At 38.1% G+C, this 22,329-nt stretch overlaps 1 protein-coding gene and 1 pseudogene across 1 annotated transcript; both read right to left on the reverse strand.

Moving 5' to 3' along the window:
- Window positions 1-305: 305 nt before the first annotated feature.
- tomm34 (translocase of outer mitochondrial membrane 34) lies at window positions 306-20,840 on the reverse strand. Its single transcript, XM_030134499.1, is given in 10 exon segments — window positions 306-715; window positions 1,074-1,079; window positions 5,471-5,629; window positions 8,422-8,497; window positions 8,500-8,573; window positions 10,233-10,402; window positions 12,392-12,544; window positions 12,673-12,772; window positions 14,389-14,538; window positions 20,611-20,840. Coding segments are annotated over 9 exon segments (960 nt in total). The 5' UTR covers window positions 14,519-14,538; window positions 20,611-20,840; the 3' UTR covers window positions 306-623.
- Window positions 20,841-21,058: 218 nt separating this feature from the next.
- The window catches only part of LOC115419587 (protein-glutamine gamma-glutamyltransferase 5-like), a 73,152-nt pseudogene continuing 71,881 nt past the window's right edge, over window positions 21,059-22,329 (reverse strand).

The following is a 22,329-nucleotide window of genomic DNA, read 5'->3' on the forward strand; positions in this document are numbered from 1 at the left end:
GAGTCATATTATTGTTAAAATTGCACTTAATTTTCTTAAGAATTTTTTGCTTTCTCAGGTTTTGTTCTGTTTTTTTGTTTGTAAATGTAAATACTTTCATAATTCAATGTTTTACTGCAATAAAACAAAGCGAAAAACTTGGAGTTGTCATTATTTATAGGTTATTATGCTGTTATTTTAATAGTTCAGCTCACTGGAGATCAAAATGGGCTGAATGTGGCCCCTGAAATAAAATGAGTTCAACAGCCCCAGACCAGAACATGTCACAGCTGTTGATCTGGATTCAAAAACCCCAAACCTCATTACTGTTCCATGGAACCAAAACAATTTATTTATTAAGAAAAATGACAGATATAGTTTCATCTTCTTCCTGTTTATGTGACTCCTGATGGTGGTTAAGGCTTATTCCAACATGACGTTTATGCTGCACCTCCTATAAATATCATAAATACTGAGACGTCAAAGTTAAAGTGGTGAAACAGAAACACACCTGAGGCTGACTGATCTGCTGCCAACACACAAATTCAACAGATCACAGTGGATCAATGTTCTCACACTCTTCAGTGATTGGACGTCCTCTTCCTGTCGGCGCTACGGCCTCCATGTTCCTCCAATCTGCACCTTCATTTCTTCTTCTGCACTTCCTGCAGGAGTTTGAGGGCAGCTGTGTTTTTTGGTTCAACTCGGAGCAAAGTGTTGAGATCGTCCACACACGCTTTACGTCCTGCATCACGACACAAAGGATTATGGGTTCAAATTTACCACGGCTGGAACCGGTACCGGTACAATGACAGGGATGGGTCCAAAGTTACAGAAATAAATCAGCAATTACTTAATATCAGTCCCTTTACCATTTCATAGATTAGAAAAAATACATTATACAGTACAGGCCAAAAGTTTGGACACACCTTCTCATTCTTCGCATTTTCTTTATTTTCATGACTATTTACATTGTAGATTCTCACTGAAGGCATCAAAACTATGAATGAACACATGTGGAATTATGTACTTAACAAAGAAGTGTGAAATAACTGAAAACATCTCTTATATTCTAGTTTCTTCAAAGTAGCCACCCTTAACTCTGATGACTGCCTTGCACACCCTTGGCATTCTCTTGATGAGCATCAAGAGGTAGTCACCTGAAATGGTTTTCACTTCATAGCTGTGCCTTGTCAGGGTTACTTAGTGGAATTTCTTGCCTTATTGATGGGGTTGGGACCATCAGTTGTGTTGTGCAGAAGTCAGGTTGATGCACAGCTGACAGCCCTATTGGACAACTGTTAGAATACATATTATGGCGAGAACCAATCAGCTAAGTAAAGACAAACGAGTGGCCATCATTACTTTAAGAAATGAAGGTCAGTCAGTCTAGAAAATTTCAAAAACTTTGAATGTGTCCCCAAGTGCAGTCGCAAAAACCATCAAGCGCTACAACGAAACTGGCTCACATGAGGACCGCCCCAGGAAAGGAAGACCAAGAGTCACCTCTGATGCTGAAGATAAGTTCATCTCAGTCACCAGCCTCAGAAATCGCAAATTAACAGCAGCTCAGATTAGAGACCAGATGAATACCACACAGAGCTCTAGCAGCAGACACATCTCTACAACAACTGTTAAGAGGAGACTGCGTGAATCAGGCCTTCATGGTCAAATAGCTGCTAGGAAACCACTGCTCAGGAGAGGCAACAAACACAAGAGATTTATTTGGGCCAAAAAACCCAAGGAATGGACATTAGACCAGTGGAAATCTGTGCTTTGGTCTGATGAGTCCAAATTTGAGATCTTGGATCCAACCGCCGTGTCTTTGTGCGACGCAGAAAAGGTGAACGGATGGATGCTACATGCCTGGTTCCCACCGTGAAGCATGGAGGGGGAGGTGTGATGGTGTGGGGGTGCTTTGCTGGTGACGCTGTTGGGGATTTATTCAAGATTGAAGGCAACCTGAATCAGCATGGCTACCACAGCATCCTGAAGTGACATGCCATTCCATCCGGTTTGCGTTTAGTTGGACCATCATTTATGTTTCAACAGGACAATGACCCCAAACACACCTCCAGGCTGTGTGAGGGATATTTGACCAAGAAGGAGAGTGATGGAGTGCTGCGCCAGACGACCTGGCCTCCACAGTCACCGGACCTGAACCCAATCAAGATGGTTTGGGGTGAGCTGGACCGCAGAGTGAAGGCAAAAGGGCCAACAAGTGCTAAGCATCTCTGGGAACTTCTTCAAGACTGTTAGGAAACCATTTCAGGTGACTACCTCTTGATGCTCATCAAGAGAATAGCAAGAGTGTGCAAAACAGTCATCAGAGCTAAGGGTGGCTACTTTGAAGAAACTAGAATATAAGAGATGTTTTCAGTTATTTCACACTTTTTTGTTAAGTACATAATTCCACATGTGTTCATTCATAGTTTTGATGCCTTCAGTGAGAATCTACAATGTAAATAGTCATGAAAATAAAGAAAATGCAAAGAATGAGAAGGTGTGTCCAAACTTTTGGCCTGTACTGTATATTATTTGATTCAGTGAAAAAAAAAAAAGTAAAAATGGGAAACATACATAAGAAAATTACAAACGTCTGAAACAACCACAAAAACTATAAAAGTAAAAGGATATATGCAGTCTTCAACACATTCAGATCCAACTGAACATGGAAGAAACATACAACTGCATGTTGATCCTGGCATCATGTGCGTCACAGTAAGCGTCCATGTTAAACACAACAGTGGAACCAATTTTATCAGCAGAGAAATTAAGGAAACAAAGCTTTTGCCACCTTTCCACTATGTGGTACCGGTTTGACTAAGCTTTTTTGCATTTCCATTACATACAGGGTGGGGAAACAAAATTTACAATATTTTGAGGCAGGGATTGAAAGACAGTGCATGACCAATTAGTTTATTGAAAATCATGAGAATTTATTTGCCACAAGAAAATTGACATAATAGAAAATGTTTTTATTCTATGTGTCCTCCTTCTTTCTCAATAACTGCCTTCACACGCTTCCTGAAACTTGTGCAAGTGTTCCTCAAATATTCAGGTGACAACTTCTCCCATTCTTCTTTAATAGTATCTTCAAGACTTTCTCATAATAGTTTTGCTCATAGTCATTCTCTTCTTTCCATTATAAACAGTCTTTATGGACACTCCAACTATTTTTGAAATCTCCTTTGGTGTGACGAGTGCATTCAGCAAATCACACACTCTGACATTTGCTTTCCTGATTACTCATATGGGCAAAAGTTTGTGAAAAGGTATGGATAATAGTGTTAGGTATGATTATGACATCAATATATGTTTGGTTTCAAAACAATTGACGTAGTGCCTGCTGAGAAAAAACAACTAAATGTTCATTGTAAATTTTGCTTCCCCACCCTGTAGAAGAACCTGGAATCTAGTACCTGGTACCATTTTTCAGTACTTGCTCAGCTGAGGTTCCAAAACAGGTGAAGAGACACTAAAATGTGACGTGTAAATACTGCAGACCACTGAGACCACGCGCCATTTAAAAAAAAAAAAAAAAGATTCTAAAGTTTACAGTAAATATACCAGTAGGCTAATCCATGATGACAGCCCACAAAACAACACTGTGGTCAGTTGAGGAGGTTCAGACAGTTCTGTCCTTGGTGGCCAATGAAAAGATTTAGTTTGAGCTTGACTGGGCAACACGCAACAAGCGAGTTTATCAGCAACTCTCTGAGCAGATGTCACGGAAGTCACGCGCAGCATTGCTATGACGTCCAGGTACTCTAAAGTTGGTAGCATCCTGTAATGGAAATGGTCTCCTGGAATAGTACCTGGTACCCGAGTCGAGTCAAGCCGGTACCACATAGTAGAAAGGCGCCATTTGATTCAGGAAACTTGTAACTGAATAAGTTTTTAAATGGTTTGAGTTCTACTCCAAACAGACAGACCATGAGCTGTTTTTATGGTTCACCTCATCATACAGGTCCTGATGGGACTTACCTGTATGGGTAACTTAACGCCATTGGATCAAACCCACAACCTTCTTACTTTCATATGCACACAAACCAGGTCAAAATCGATCAGAATTTGAAATTTGGCAAATATTCAATGAATCTTTAATAGAAGTTGAAGACATCTTGTACCTCAGAACAGCTAACAAATAAATTCTTCTATCACAAAGAATCTTATATTATAAAAGAGAATTGGAGTGTTTGTGTGTGTCTGTCTGTCTGTCTGTCTGTCTGTCTGTCTGTCTGTCTGTCTGTCCCTGGCATCACACAAAATCCAGAAAGAGCTGACTGCTGGAGTTTTGGAAAACCTATGTATTTTTGGTCTAGCGAAAACAGCAAGTTGATAGGACCAATATTTTGGGAGATATCAGTAATTTTGAAATACAATAGCCTTACAATCACATTGCTATGCCCAGAATCATGTGAACGCATTGGCGGTGACTGCTGGTCAAATACGGTGCAGCATGTGAGAATACACAACAAATGCTGGGGGACCGGGATGCTGCCCCTCAGGGTCGGGATATGGATTTTAAAAACACCCGCCCTTTTCCACATCCCACCCTTGTCTAGAATCTAGAACCCATGGTTCCCGACGGGTCACCGCAGTAGTCATTTATGTTAGATTAGATTTTTACAAATTTATTTTACCTTGTTACACAGTATAGCTCTAGGTTTGCACATATCTCTATTGCATACTATATATATATATAATATATATATATAATATATATATATATATATAATATATTATATATATAAATTAGGGCATTAACAGAAAAGCAGTTGGTCAGCATCTGTGGCACAAGTTGACATTACTTTGGAGGAGTCGACTAGTTGTGTGTTATTCTCTCTTCTCTCCCTTCCCTCACCCCGACAGCGTCGACCCATCTTTCTACATGAAAACATGGAGCACAAGGTAGTGATGTGTGGATCAGCAGACCCAGGTCGGGTTGGTGCGGGTCCAAAAAATTTCACTTTACCTGTGTAATGACAATAAAGCCAATTCTATTACATTCCATGAATCCTCCAAATGTACTAACTTCTTGAACGTGAGATTGTTTACTATTCGACCTGCTTTTACAGTGAAATCACTCACACCCCATTTTCAAAGCCCCAATATCTAAAAAAAAAAAAAAATCTTGAAGATATACACTGAAATGTTTGTATGATGTTTATCTGGATGAAGAACAGTCATTACATTCAATTCATAACACTTTCAAAAGTATGAAACTAACTGGAGATGGTCAGTGTGGAGCCTGTCCTGTTGTTCCAAACCCAGGTATGAACCAACATATTCAGACATGTTACTCTAGTTCTGGTATTTCAACACAGCAGAATCCTCCCGACACAGCGGAGGTCTTCTCTATATGAGGAATACTGATTAGAATAAGACAGTTATCAGTACAGGTAAACCTTTGCTTCATGAACCCCTCACACTGATCAAACTGAACACTGATTACTTTGTGAGACATTCAGGATGAAGGACTCAAGACTTACCTGGAGTTCCCTGTGGGCCTGTCCTCTCCTGTACAGAGCTTTGACGTTGCTGCTGTCAATCATCAGAGCCTCGTCACAGTCTCTGACAGCATCTCGGTACTGTTTCAGCGACAGGTAGCACAAAGCCCTGGAGTCCAAACAATGAAGAGACTTCACTATTTAACAGAACAGACAGGTGGACACAGCATATGTAAAGGACTATCTGATGAGCAGGGGCTGCAGTTCATATTAACCCCTGAGTCAAGATTCCAGGTAAAGGTGCTGCTGTGAAATGTCTGTTTCAGTGTCATAAAAGCTGCTGTGAGTATGTGCTTGTGTTCCTTTTCTTCAGTGGTTTTGCTTTACTGCGTGTTTTAGGATCAAAACAGGGTGGAATAACAGAAAAAGACATAGAAAGGAATTAAAGTTTGGCAGGTTTGGACTAAATAAGGCACTCAGAATGTACATCAGTAAGAGACTTAGGATGCTGAACATGAACTGTTAACTGGGACACACTCAACAACAAGTGTTTGAATTTGGGCCCAGTAGTTTTTGGTTTGGCCTTTTTTTCTAAATCAGTCCAGCTGCTTTTTGACACCTGGTTGAACTCCATGAATCAGTTACACAATTAAAACTCAGTAAAAACACAGTTTAAAAAAAAAAAAAAAAAAAAAAAAAAAAAGGAAAATCACCACAACACTGTAAATGGCAAAAACAAAAAACCACAAAGAAAACAGTGTGGGAAAAATAATCCCAAACTGTCTATTTTTAAAGTGAGTCGGTCTCACTCCCTGCTCTGTGTTACACCCCCCCTTCCACAGGTGGCAGGGGGTGAACTGAGCATGCTCAGATGTCTATGGAAAGAACAGGGTCTATTCTATTAGCACAATTGGAAATTTTAACTATTGAGTTAGATTTTTATGAATATTTAAAATAAATCATACATTCAGAACGATCAGCACAGACACATCAGGGGTTAAAGGGTTAATAGTAGTAATAATAATAATATTAATAATAAATTGCATTTATAAAGCACTTTTCATTCAACGGAATCTTAAAGTGCTACAAAGAAAAGACAGTCCAACAACAAACAAGTGGTGCCAGGCACAACAAACCCCGCCCCTCACACATATTGTAGCTTATTTTGGCATAGATTCAGCTGATGTCATTATGTCTCTGCGTGTGTTGATGTCAGCATAGACATAAACAGCATAGAGAAATGTCAGCCATTGTAAGTAAAAAGCGGGAAAAAAATTTGACAAATTCATTAAAAATTTGAACTTTGACCAACTTTCCCAAAATGTAATCACATCTATTCTGGGTCACTGGCAATCGATAAACCCAATTTGGTAAGAATTCAACCAATGGTTTTGCTGCTAAAGTGTTCAACAAAGAAACGAACCAAAAAAAAAACAATACCCCTTGCCTCCCCTTTGGGGGTGGGGAAAAAAAGAAAATACTATATCGAAACAAGAAAAGCACTCGGAGAGTGCAGACCTCCACCAAGACAGATCTGCCCCCCCCCCAAATCACCACCAAAATTTAATCATTTCTTCCTTGTGCCAGTATCAACATTTCCTGAAAATTTCATGAAAATTCATCCATAACTTTTTGAGTTATCTTGCTAACAAAAACACGCACACAAAGCAAAGTGATCACAATACCTCCTGGCGGAGGTAATAAAATACTCACCAAACACATCATGCCAGGCACAACAAACCCCGCCCCTCACATGCATAAAAGTAGTCAAATGTGACCACATGTGAGTCACTGACAAAGAAAAATCCAGTCAAAAACGCTGGTTGGCTGAAGTTTTTAAGATACAGTCTTGGGTCAAAATGTGAAATTCGAGAATTAACGAGAGAATGGGTTTTACTCCAGAGGAATATTTGTCTCAGAACTACCAGATCTACTTCAAAACACTGTCTGCACATGACAATACGTTCACTTCTCAGGTTCTATCTAGTGGAAAATTTATGAATCCATTATATAAATGTACATAAACCAACATAAATTTGTAATAACACTTTATCATATACCTTGAAAACAACAGCTAACCAGCACTTTTGTCATTTGTTTTCCAATTAATCTTATTAAAATACGTAACATTTCATCTCTGAGGCCGATTAGTTCCAAAAAAATTGTAGACTTGTGTTATTTACCGTACTTTCCGGGCTATAAGCCACACCTGATATATGCTGACTATAAGCCACAAGTGTCCACGATGTAACGAGAGATTTACACAGAAAAGAGGGTAACAGAAGCTTATTGTTCATATTTATTTACATACTTTAACTGCTTTATTCCAAACAGTGCCTGTAACAAGGCAGTAAAACTGGCAGTAACACGGCTGGTTAAAAAACCCAGAAAAGTCATTGATCGCTCTCTTCAATCTCCTTCTGCGCATTGAAACCACTGAAGTTGTTTTTCTTCAGTGTCGGAGTTTGAAACAGCCTCAGAAAGGCTCCGTCACACACCTTCTCAGTCTCTCTTCTGTTGTCGCTCTCATTGGCACTTCCGTGCAGCAGCTCTATTTCCTTCGTGGACAAACACATTGATTGCTTTTAACTTAAAAGCTGCATCATATCCATTTCTTCGTGTGTTTCCCATGATGAGGGTTTGTGCATGACACGCAAAATGATTGTTAAGCTTAAAACTTCTCCTCTTCGCATCACCTCTTCCACCTGTCTGTCTCACTTTTGCGCTTCCTGCTAGAGCACCCCCTGGTGGCCGTTAGCCCATATAAATCTATACTTGAGCCACATTGTTGTACAAGCCGCAGGGTTCAAAGCATGAGAAAAAAGTAGTGGCTTATAGTCTGGAAAGTATGGTATATTCCTGACTCACCTGTGATTATTTACACAAAAAAGCAGCAGTTTCTGGTTTCCTATAAAACAGACTAAGGCCAACTCTGAAGCTTTCTGAGCATCTCATTAAACAGTATTTGCGTCTGTGAAGGTGTGACTACCTGTTGGGTAGGTGGTGACCTCCGTGGGGTTGTGTTGGAGGCTTTGGCTGTACTTCTCTATGGCCTTCTTATGCTCTCTCCTTTCTTCACCAGAGCGTTGCCTTCCTTCCTCTTCAGAGTCTTAGCTTTCTTTATGTCTTTATCACTGGGACCTGAGGACAGAAGACAGGAAAGAGGACAAACTTCCATCAGATTGTCTGCTTTGAAGATGAAATAAATCTGCTGTTCTGTTCAGAGGGTCAGAGTCATATCACAGTGAGTTTATGTTTTTGTCTGTGGGGTTTTTTGCAATAAAAGTGTCTGAAAATGTCTTTTTTTTGCCAATTCTTTGGCACCTTTTTTCAGGAAGACTTAACTTTCAAATCTGGCCATCAATTATCATTATTATATGTAATAAATGCTAAAAACTGTGTTATAGCAAAAATATAAAAAGGACATGCATTTTTAATCATATTTATTATGAAAAACAACTCTAAATGTTCATAATGAAACTTTATGAGATTATAGAAATAAACATTCACCTATTTTCCATGTGTTTACACATTTGAGTTTGTCTACATCATTGTGGGTCTATGTTCTTCTTATTTTTCGTTCTTTCTACAGGGTTCCCACAGGTTTCTACAAGTTAAATTTAAGACTTTTTAAGACTACTTAGAACAGGATTTAATGCCCATTTCACAGCCATACTGGCAAATATTCGTGACTCCTAGAATTTAGGAACATGTATTTATTTACTCCAATACCTTGATTCCCACTGTTCAGTCATTTTCTCACTGGGGTCTGCAAAGTTAGCGGTAATTGGTTCCTAATTTCAATATAAATTGTGGGGTTGGAAAGGGTGGAACTGAGTTGACGAAAGTTACTTTCTTTGCAGCTTGGACATTTTCCACACACATTTAAATACAATACAGCCAAAAGTTTATGGTAAAATAACTTAAGACCTACCATATCAAATTTAATACCTTTTAAAGACTTTTTTAAGGTATTAAATGCAGATTTGTAAATTCAAAATTTTTAAGACTCTTCAAGATCCCACTGAAACTCTGTTTCGAGTCATTTTGGTACTGTGTGATAGTCTCTGTTCACTTTCTGTCTAGTTGTAGACAGAGCCCCGCATTTCACTGACAAAAACATCCATTATCTGATTCAAATACAGACACTGCATCTCTGTATGCCCTGGATAGATCTACATGTAGATTTACATATATAGAAATATACATACATTAATAGAATATTTACAGATAAAATACAACTATCAATGAACTACACAAAGCTGCAAAAATATGGTTTGTTTAGTTCAAAATAAGCAGCAAAACAAGGGCAAAAAAACTGCTAAACTTGACAAAAACATGGCAAAACACACTAGTAGAACACTCCACAACAGCACTATCACTATTACATACAATTAATTACAAGAATTTACAGCTAAAACACTGATTAAAGTAATAAAAATCTTCCGTCTCTGTCTTACCACTTGCTTCTTCAGCTGCTTTCTGCTCTGCCCACTTCCACCCCTCCCCCACAGGCAAAGTGGGTCTCTACCATAAAGTGTTATATCTACTGTGTATAGCATTGGAAAACTCAGAATCTCAGCATGAGCCATTTGAATTTTTTGGATAATGCAAACGGTTCAGGAGTTACAGTAATTTGAATGACATAAAGTGCAAAATGTAGCACCTGAGATTCGACTGTCGTAAAAGGGTTAACCGGAATTGTAGCAGTCACATCAGCTGTTACTTATCACGAGAGCGTCTTTACAGAGTCACCAGATGGAGGAGTGCATGTGTAGTATTACTGTAGCGTGGAGGTACCAGTTGGGTTTGTGGCTTTGGTTCCATTCTGCTGTGGTGCAGGTTGCTTTGGTTGGGAAGCAGCAGTTTGTTGGGTTAGTTTCTGTCGGACAGACAGAGGGACAGTAGGGATGGGAGGAAGTTTCTCCCTCCATGACAGCCCATCGGCCTCCGTCAGCGCCTTAGTCATCCTGGACGAAAAAACATAACACATACATGAATATGGAAGTAAATAGAACCAGTCATAACACCACAGCCAAAAGATCAGAATCCTGTCTCTGACTGGGGTGTGTTTTATTTTACTCTAATATTACAGTGATGACAGAAAAAACAGCTGTCCTTAATACTGACATGTGTCTATTATGTTTTCATATTCCAGAGAAAAACTGCAGAAACGCATATTGTTCTTAGGACAGTAAAGCAACAAAACAACTTTAAAATGATACATTATTATACTGTAATAATTATTTTTAATTATTTATCATGATCTATTTATATCTTTAGGATTTATTTTGTTCATATTCTCAGCTAAAACAGCAGTTCTCCATTTCGTCATTTGAATCTGAACCAACATTTTATCACTATAACAATTTTACATGTTTTGCCTCTAGATTTGTACAATGTTCTGCTGTTTTAAAAGTGTCATGTTCTGACCTAAAACAACAGTAAACTAGAAAAGCACTCGGAGAGCGCAGACCTCCGCCAAGGCAGATCAGTGCCCCCCCCCCCCCCCCCCCCCCCCCGATCACCACCAAAATTTAATCATTTGTTCCTTGTCTCAGTATCAACATTGCATGAAATTTTCATCCAAATCCGTCCATAACTTTTTGAGTTATCTTGCAAATGGACAGAGGGACAGACAAACCAACGCCAGCAAAAATATAACCTCCTTGGCAAAAGGTAATAAATAAGCATTGTTGTTTTCAGCTGTTGGATAACAACTGACTTATCGATATCCACTTATATGAAAATGTTTGACTTTACAACGTGTGTCTAAGCTGGAATATATCATCATAAACACATTTAATAAATACATCATTATAAACACATGTAATAAATACATCATTATAAATATGTCAAGTTCTGATAAAGTACCTGGCAATGTGTAAATGCACACCTTATCATTTGGTTTAGTGTCCATGTAGGTACTAATCCAAATGATTTCAGTTAGGTTGAAGATACATAGTGGGAAACCCGGTGTCATAGAATTCTGACCCCATGGAAATCTGACCCCGGGTCACTTTTCTATATAGAACTGTGACCCACGGGTCAATTTTCTAGTATGGAAAAGTGACCCACCCCATGGAATTTTGACCCCTTCTATGAATTTGTACTGTATGTTAATAAAAATGTTCTAATACATTTCATAATAAGCTTAAATATATGTGTATAATTTGAAATTTTCACCAGAAACTACTAAATTAATTAATTAATATAGCCATTGAAGAAACAGGTTTAGAGTTGCAGGACATCACAGACATGAAATCTACCCTAAATTATGAACAAATTGTGAAAAAATAGGTCTTATGTATTTAGGTAGTTGTAAGATGTAATGTCTTGTGACCTAAGTCACTTTTCCGTGCAATAGAATTTTGAACCTTTGCCTATTTCTATGTTTTATTTTGTATTGTAGTAGTAAGATGTAATGTAGGTCACTTTTCCAACAATATCTTAAAATACTCTTTTAATGTGATAAATTTATAATCATCATATTGTAAATACTGTAAATGCATAATTATGCTGCACTGAACACTGTACCAGTGTATATATATTTGTAATATCATATACTTGTACATTTCTGCAATGCATGATTGTTAAGAAATTTTTGTGCTTTTCATTACATGGTTTGTGTTCATATATACACCATAAATAAACTTTTTTTTTTTTTTTTTTTTACAAATTTGGTGATTTATTGGGGGAGAGGTACTTTTCCATAAGGGAGGTCAGAATTCTATAACAGAAAACTGACCCACAGGTCACTTTTTGATGGGGGTCACTTTTCTATCTGACACCTGTGCTAAGTGGCCTGTGGAGTGAAATAAAAAAGAAAAAGAAAAAAGAAGAAGAAATGGACAAACATCTGGTTGAATGCACCATCGATTACCTCACTGACAGACCACAGTACAAGAGACTACACAGCTGTGTCAGAAAACCATCCAGTCATCGTTCATCTTTGGTACCTGTTGGTGCCATCATGAGCAGCTGCTATGTTGCAGTCAATCTGCAGCGCTGTCTTGTAGTCAACATAAGCCAACCTGTAACGCTCCAGAGCTTCATACGCAGCAGCACGACGCAGCAGCGACTTCACATTGAAGGGATACACCTCCAAAGACCTGAGGATGGAATAACATCACACACTCAGCAGTGATACAGCAGAACAGGAAGTCGGACAAAATCTCACAATGAGAAAGATAGAAGAAAGGAAAAGGATTTGAGTATTAAAGACAAATTAAACACTTACTTGTTGCAGTCCTTCACACATTCTGCACAGTTGCCATCCTTCAGGTAACTGGCTGCACGGTTTGAGTACAAAATGCCCAAATCCTCTGGGGACTTTTTACCTGAAGAAGGAAAAAAATAAAAGGTTTACCTATAGATGCAATACGATCTCTGTCCAAGGACAAACAACTGATGGAAAAATGCAGACTAAAGGGTCAGATCACTAGGTCTATGACAGTCGACAGATTTCACTTACAGAAAATGTACTAAGCAACTTTAAAAATGCACATTTTAAAATTTGCTAGAATTGTCATGATATGTACTTCGATGTTCCAAACAGCTTCTCAAACACACAAAATACTGTTGTTCTGCTTTTTCTCAACAACCGATCAATTTATGAAAACTTGTGCTCAAGTGTACAAACTGGGTAAAATGTCTGTAGCAAAAATGCCACGCTTGAGTACAGCCTTGTAAAAATGAATGGTACTGTCAAATTTGTAGAGCCTGGTTCAACAAACCGTTTCCTTGATTCAAAATCTTGTGTGTATGTCTCTCAGAATATGTGCAATAAGAACAATAACTATAATTGGAAATATAGTCCATGAATTAAAAGTAAAGCATTCATGAATTTCATTGTGCGTTTTTAAGTTTACTTAGTGTACATAAACTATCCAGTCTGGATTCTGTAGAATGAGTAGGAGTAGGTTTAGTTGCTTTTAATTTTGACAATCTTATCTTTCTTTGTGGCATTTTCTTTTTTATTTAGCCTTTTAGTCCCATAGCTAAATGGGATTACCTATACCTGTCCACCTAGAAAAAATAAAACAAAAAAAGTACCGTTGCTGCATCCTGTCCTTGGCCACCCAAGGGTTAGTGTATATGTTTTGGTTTTGTATATCATTTCAGAGCTCTGATAAAGCATGGAGACTAAAAAAATGGCTCCAAAGTGTAGTAACAGCTTTCTCCTTTTACTGCAGGGCCAGAACAAGGGGTGACACGGGGACATATTTCATGTTCAATAAGCTCTGTGTTGACAACTAAATAACTTATCTCCATGTTTAGTACATGTATGAATAGGTCTCAGTAAGTACTTTGACATGACACGTTACAATTTACAGAAATAAAATTTTGTGGTAGAAATACTTAAATTACTGCTGTGTGACACAAAATGAACATTATTTTTTTTCACTTTATGCAAATGTAAAAATATTACAACTGAAGTGATACATACAGCTGACAGCAGATCATATTTGACAAATAATTGGATTGTACATAACCCTTCTATATTTTTGTACTGTTGAATAATTAGTTCCTACAAATTCACAGACTTAAAATATCACGTATACAAGCAAGAAAAAAACATTATTATTAAAGTTAATAGTGCATTTACATATTTAGTCCTTTTCAGGTACATAATCAGTTATAGCTTTCTTCTGTAAGTGATACTGAAGTTTTGTAAACAGTTCAAATAAAATAGATTTCCAAAGCTAAAAAATAAGCCTATTTGAGAAATGATACGTGAATTTTTAATTTTTGACACTGATGTTCACTTTTGCTTGATCTGGCCCTGTGGAGACTAGCTCAGCCTGGTAGAACACAGAAATGGTAGGAATTAAAAGCCTGTTTTGAGCGGTTTTGTTACAACAAGGTTTTTTCTATTTTGTAAAGGAGGTATATGCCCACGACAGAAGTACACTGTAAATAAAAACGATCATGATCATAGTTACATGATACTTACTGGACTTCTCCAGCTCTTTGATGGCTTGGCTGTAGAGACCAGTGGCCTCCCCATACTGACCCGTCTTGAAACGATCGTTACCAGCCTGTTTCAGGGCCGTCCACGACTGGGCCTTGCTCTTCTGAGGCATCTTCTCTAATTGGCAGTGAGCTAGAAAGATTTAAAAAAAAAAAAAAAAAACACACAAAAAAACAGGTCGCTACATTTATCAGAAGACATGGACAGCTAGGATATTATCATCCAAATATTCAGACAGAACAATGCTACAACACTGATATATGATGAGACACTAATGCTGATGCATAATACTCAATACTCAACAGGAAAATGAATTTCCTCAGTCTGAAACATAAATTTGGTGACGTACTACCGATGTAAAGCAATGTACCAATGAACCCAAAATTGCTGGATTTCAAAGTGATATTTTTTGATATTTTAAAGTCTTCCTTCAGGGTTTTTGAAACAGTACTAATATGGGGGTTGCAAAAACCCAAAATTAACAATAGCGTTAAAGTTAATTATCTCTTCATGAGCCATATTTTAAGAATCTCTTCAAATTATTAATTTAACCCATAAAGACCAGGTGCTACTTTTGTGGTAGTTCCCAAATAAATTTCTCTCTAGATTTCACCTTTTTTAAGTGATTTATCACCATTTATTATTATTATTATTATTATTATTATTATTATTATTATTATTATTATTATTATTATCCTCTGTATTTTGCATTTTTTTCAGTGAAAATCACATATTTTCCTATATTTAATTCACTGATCATAGATGTTCATTAAAGCTCTGATTAAAGTTGAGGGTTATTATATCAGAAACACTGAAAACTGAATTTTCTCAGCAAATTATATCATTAACTGAACATAAACCCAGTGTCCATCATCCACTCTCATTGATCCAACTCCATGGGTTTTACTGGTGAATAAATGTTGTAGAAGATGATGGTGTTTCCACAGTAACTACGGAGCCTCTGCACGTCCAAATAGGTCATTTCTGATGACCACAAAAAGAGGACAAACTGTATTTTACACCAATTATTTACATGGATTGATAGGATTAATAAATCAACAGATATTAAATAGTTTATATCAGTAGATGATTTTGGTCGCTGGTGGATGTTTGGGTCTTTATAGGTTAAAAAATGTGGCCGGTCAGTTCCTCAGTGAGATACTCAGGTCGTCACTGTTGCCCTTTACTGGTGCAAAAAAATTAAGAATTATAAATAATAATACATCTATGATGATCATACAACCTCATTGTATCATGTAAACATCCAAGAGTAGGTCCACTTCTCCCAGTTTATAGACATTTTAGAACTTTGAAGAGCAGATGTTGCAGATGAATCAAGAACTACTAAATTCCTAAAAGAGACATGTGTTATCCAGTGTTTTTATTTCATTTGGTCCATTTTTTGTGCTTTCACAGTCATTTCATGGATTGGATTTTATATTTGCTCAGTCTATTAGGTAAAATCAGTTTCTGGGCCAGATCAAGTGGACAGTTGGAGGCAGGATTCGAACAGCCGACCCTTCGCTCTACCAACTGAGCCACAGCCACGCCTGTGTGACACAAAGACTCAAAATGAACTACAGCCCGACCAATTAATCAGCCTGCCAAACTATTCACCTCCATCTATGCGCTTCCTGTGCACCTCACAATTTCATTCTGCAGGCACACCTGGGTATTAATACTGTGTATTAATTGTCGCTTATATTTCACATTTTGTCCTGCAGAAATTTTGGTTCAAGTGAATTATCTAGAATTTTTTTATCCAGTTTTCTTAAAAATGTCCTCACAAGAATAACTATATGATTTATTCTGTGATATGATTTCATGGCCTTTTAGGTACCTACAGAAGGTAATGTTTTCATTAGCCTGCTATGCAGAGTACTGTCTTCCTCACACTCTGATCAAATGAGGTAGAGAATTGGATTGAGGCTTCTATTGCCGCGTTTCCACGACGTGTAACCGGCTCAACTCGGCTCGGCTCGACTCGACTCGGGTACCAGGTTCGATTTCTGGAGACCGTTTCCAATACAGGATACTAAAGACTTTACAGTACCTGGACGTCATAGCGATGCTGCGTGTTACTTCCATTTCGTCTGCTCAGACAGTTGCTGATAAACTCGCTCGTTGCGTGTTCTCTCATCAAGCTCAAGCTGAATTTTTACATCTGAACCTCCTCAACAAACCATGGTACAGTTTTGTGGGTTGTCATCATGTGGATTAACCTACCGCTGTATTTACTGTCTACTTCCGCATTTGTTTTTTGTAAAACAGCGGGCCAGAGAGACGACTCTCTGACCAATCAGTGGTCTGCAGTGTTTATACGTCACGTTTTAGTATCTGGTTCCCAGTCCTGGAACCTCAGTGGAGGTGATACCAAAAAAGTAGTACCAGGTACCAGATTCCAGGTCCTTTTTTGTAGTGGAAACACAAAAAGGCTGAGTTGAGTCGAGTCAAGCCAATACCACGTAGTGGAAACGTGGCATATGTATGACTTCATCTGATCTACTGAGTGTTTGAGTTCCCTCCTGAGGATATAAGTGAGTTTTAAGTTCCAGCAGAATGCACAAACTGTAATCTTTTGTTATCAATGTATGATAAAAGAATAACATGAAGGTACTCAATTTAATTATGTGCAGTTACTTCTTCCTTATATTAACTATGTTGTAAATAATAAAGTTGTAATTGGAAACTTATCAGTTTTCTTCAAACAAAATAGTCTGTGATTTTGAGACTATGGTCTGTTTTGATCTGTTACTCAGTGGACAATTTGATCTGTTGCTTTCTTTTGCCCCTAATGAAATTTTAATTATGGCATAATTTTGCTACAACACTAACTGGTGTTATGGAAACACATATTAGTTAAAGCTGTGTAGGACTTTCGTAACCAATTATTCATCAAACCTCTACTCTACATCAAACCGTAACTCTGAGTCATAGCCTAAGTATCACGAATCCGTAAGTCTTTCTGTGATTACGTAGGGCTGATTATCGGCACCGATGTGTCTTTATCGTCATCTGCCTTTTTTTGTTTAATCCGACGGCTGATAAGAGATCAATTTAAAATTGGGTTATTTTGGCTCTGATGCAGCCACACTGCGCTGCTCTGTCTGCAGTCACTACTCTGTCTCCAGCATTGTCCCAACCACAGCACCATCTGATTGGTTACACGCAGAACCACGGCACGGCTAACAGCCAATCAGCAGTGACAGCTATGCATGCACAGTGCTAATGTATACGGTGGAGAGAAAAAGTTTTGCGAGTGAAGAAACTCTGGAGAGCACATATATGTTTCAAAGGTAAGTTACGGCAGCAGACTCTCTTAAAATTGTTATAAACATCGCAGTCCTGTACAACTCACAATTACTAGTAATGTTACTGTTAGGGCCGCAGAGCAGTGGAGGGGGTCCAGTGGATACAGGTTAGAAGTTGTGAAAATTTTGTGTAAAAAATCTAGAGAAGCAGGAGTCAGATGTTGAAAGCATGTTAGGTTTCAGTTTCACTTCACAGCAGCATTAGTTATGAACCACACGGACCCCACCCCCAGATATATAACTGCTGCCCCTAAGGGTGTATTCACACCTGCCTTGTTTGGTCCGTTTAAAACGGACCAGAGTTCGTTTGCTCCCTTGGTTCAGACCTTTTGGGCTGGTGTGAATAAAAAGCACCGAACTCTGTTACGGACTAAACAAGCGAACCGAGACCCAGTTGAAGAGGTGGTCTTGGCACGGTTCCATACGAACCCTGGTGCAGTTCATTTGAGGTGTGAAAACAGCCTGGACCCGATCCGACACAGTTGTATTTTTGTACCTAACGAGCTCCCGTCGTGTGTCGAGCATTATGGAAAACAGAGTTTTACCAGAGACCAGAGAACCGCTCAGAGTGAAGATAGGCTACGGAGCTGAAAATGAGCCGTGTTCAAACTTGGAGCTCGGAAGAGACACGCTGCCTTTTGGACATCTGGGCAGATGTACATATAACACAGCTGCTAGAAAGGACACATAAAAACTCCGACGTTTTCAGCTTGTTCAGCGAGAGAATGATTAGGATGACAGTTAGATTTGTCTGTTGTGCTTGAAAAGAAAAAATAGTAAACGACTTCATCACCCCCACAAACTTTACCTGCGTTAAGGAATTCTGTACCTGGCTAAACTTAACGGTGATAAAGGATAGATACACATAGGTAAGCAGTACGGAGAACTAATGCTTTTTGGTAACAGTCTTTTCATATACTAGCAGAATTCCAACTTCATACCTGTTACATCTTGTGTGAATAAGACCAACAGTCGCAACATGATGTACACACATGAGCGCTGTCCTCCTTAGCTGTCTTGCCTTGTGTCTTCGTCATTGAGAAATGAAATGTACAATATTGTAAACCTGACGTTGCATCAAACACTTTTGCTGCTCAAACACTTGTGCAAACATCTGCATCTGTAAAAACCATATCGCTATAACAATAACAGCTACATTTCCATGATTCTGTCCTTTCACTTTGGACTGAGCGCTTTAATCGACACTACTCATTTCTGTCCAATGGATGAACGACCTCAGCACACGTGGTTTTGTTTACAGATTTTGGTCCACTTACAAAAATGTACAGTGTGAATGCGAACCGCACCAAATTAAAAAAAAAAAAAAAAAAAAAATTTGGTCCGGACCAAAGCAAGTGAACTATTGGACTTTCCTGGTGTGAATACACCCTAAGTTTCGCTTACAGTGTTCGGTAGTTGGAGTGCACACCCCCACCCTTCACCGGTCTCCTTCACGGTACAGAAAACGTTATCGAAAATGTATCGAACTGAAGACCCCTGTACCAGACCTAAATTTTTCTGTGCTGTTACACCCCTAATGAACACAAATATGTTGTGACACAGGGACAGCAGTTTGTCACTTTGTTCAGTAGTCAGAATAAAAGACTTTGCTGGATCTAAAACACTACAAATATGCAAATAAACTTTTGTTTAACATACCTATTACAACTGAAATGATGTCTACAGCTAATAGCAGAGCATATTTTGCAAAAATAATTTGATTGTACATAACCTTTTTTGTACTGTAGAATAATTAGTTACTACAGATTCACAGACTTAAATTACCACTTATACAAGCAAGAAAAAATTATTTTTATTGAAGTTAATTTACATATTTAGTCCTTTTCAGGTGCATAATCAGTTATATCTTTTTTTCTACAAGTGATACTGAAATTTTGTAAACAGTTCCATAAAACAGAGTTCTTGCGCTACAAAATATTAGCCTATTTGAGAAATGATAGGTACAACTTCAATTTTTGACACTGACGTTCACTTTCGCTTGATCTGGCCCCTCTGTGTCCACTACAATAAAGTGAAAAATCTAGAATCACCTGTCATTTTCTATTGTCCTGATACTTTAGGGTTATATTTGAACTTAGTTTATTTCATCAGAGCCAGTGCATGTGAATGAACAATACATAAAATACGTCAGACTTGGCACCATAAATTACACAAGTATATAACATAGCTACAAATACTATTCACGTCACAGAATCTGATGAGTCACAGATTATGGTGTAACTCATGGCTTTTGTCTGAGATTAACTCTACTAACTGTGTTGATCCCACAAAATATATAACATAACAAGGTACACAAATACGGCTCCAGTTGAACCGAATACTATACAATATACCGTAGGCTATTATAGATGCAAATCTAGTTCTAGTTAAAAAAAAAAAAAAAAAAAACATTTGACAAAGTCTTGAAACTCACGCTTAACTTAACATTAATTAAGAGGCACATTTAAACAGTGTCTTCAGGTATTACTTTTGATAGTGGATATCAGAAACGTGATTCCTTAACAGCCAAAAATATGAAAAAAAAACATAGAAAGAAACGACCAAGTGGAAAACAACGTTAAATATTTGTGTTTTGGTTAAAATTCGTGGCTTTAATACTTCCTACACCCATAGTTTACTGAAAACAATAACATAAATCTCTTCCTTTTGATAAATCACGTAATGACTGTTTCAAAGTCTGAGTCAAACATTAACAGCATTGAGAAGTTGTGTTTTTGGTTTCAATTATGTTGAGCTAGCTATCCGGGTTAGCTCACTAGCTAAGAGTGCTAACATGACCAGCATTCATATGGTGGATTTAAGCTAGCTAGCTTGGCATGCTAACACGATGTAACAGCTGATAATGCTAATATATGAAACTCCCACTTCTTACCGGCTGCTGAATGTGAGATAACAGTGATGAGCTCCTCTTCTGACCGAACACCAGTACCTAGAACTACCTGAACATGGACACAATGCTATGTTTTTAACATTGACATTACTTAGCTACTTTCTGCGTATCACGCGGCTAACTTCTGTCCGCGTGCGGGGTTTGGTGGAGGCTGAGGGAGGGAGGTAAGGAACTTGCCGGTCGGCTCTGGTGACTTCTGTGCATTCGGGGGGGGGGGGGGGGGCCGGACTTGAGCCTGTATCGCTTTCGTTTCCTAACTACGGTGCATTTAAATGCTCTTGAAATTGTCGGAATTTTGGCAATCCCAGGGGGAAGTCAAGAAAAACACATGAAAACTCATCTATCACCTCTGAATTCCTCCAAAACTGATAGTGAACAATGTACTGAAAACAAAGCAAACTAAAACACTCAAATGGCTAGTTTTTTTTAATATATATAATTATTTATTTATTGCTTTTTATAATTTTCCATTGACATGCACATCTTAGGCACATACAGATATTCAAATAAACATTGTACATTCATTTATATTTACATGTGTACTGTAGGCTCATCTTCTCAAGTCTGCATCGCTAATAAAAGCCTAGGAGTTCTATTTGACCCAGATCTATCCATTAAAGCGCATATTAACCAAGCCTGCAGAACAGCTTTCTTTCACCTGCGTAACATAGCCAAAATTAGAAATATTCTGTCTACAAATTATTATTACTAGACATCATATATGACTGGGAGGCTGGTTCTGTACATGTCATAAAGTTTAATGCATTTAGTTTCACAGTAAAAGGTCTCAGCTTTTATGATTTGACAACCACTGTGCGGCTTTTCTTGATATCTCTGAACACTGAGCAGTCGAAGTCAGCCACTAGAGTCTTCTTTCCAGCTTTGTATGGAGTAAGGGGAAACGTGACCCGGATTCTGTGATTCGGCTGCAGATTTGGAAGTCTGTGGACATTAGAAAAAAAGGCTCATAAATTATTGAAAAACAAATATTCCTCATGTTCTTCGCTTGCTTCCTAATGCATTTATTTAACCTTTATTTAACCAGGTAAGTTGAGAAATGATTCTCATTTTCAATAACAACCTGGTCAAGAGGCAGCATACATACAGAATGAACAACAGAACAGATGACATGGACAACAAACACACAAACAAACAACAGTGACCAACAGAACAGATTACATGTACAACAAACAAACAAACAATCAAACAGAATGAATGACAGAACAGATGACATGTACAACAAACAAACAACGAACAACAGAGCAGATGACATACAACAAACAAACAAACAACAGAACAGATGACATACAAACAACAAACAACAGAACAGATGACATGTGCAACAAACAAACAACAGAACAGATGGCGTACAACAAACAAACAAAACAATGAACAACAGAACAGATGACAGGTACAACAACAAACAAATAAACAAAAAACAGAATGAATAACAGAACAGATAACACATATAACAGACAAACAAACAACAGAAGGCATAAAGTTTGTAGATATGTAACAATTATACTACAGCACACACTCACTGGACTTCAGAAGGGACTTTGAGCAGTCCACTTCCAGACAGAGTCAAGGTGCACTTCGTCAGTGTCTCGCGGACCGGGTTTTCAAAAGACACTTCAACATATCCTTCCTGATGCAGCATCAAACTGGAGGAAAACTGGAAAACACACAGTTATTCAAATA

Source organism: Sphaeramia orbicularis, chromosome 5 (genome assembly GCF_902148855.1).
Source record: "Sphaeramia orbicularis chromosome 5, fSphaOr1.1, whole genome shotgun sequence".
Lineage (NCBI taxonomy): Eukaryota > Metazoa > Chordata > Actinopteri > Kurtiformes > Apogonidae > Sphaeramia > Sphaeramia orbicularis.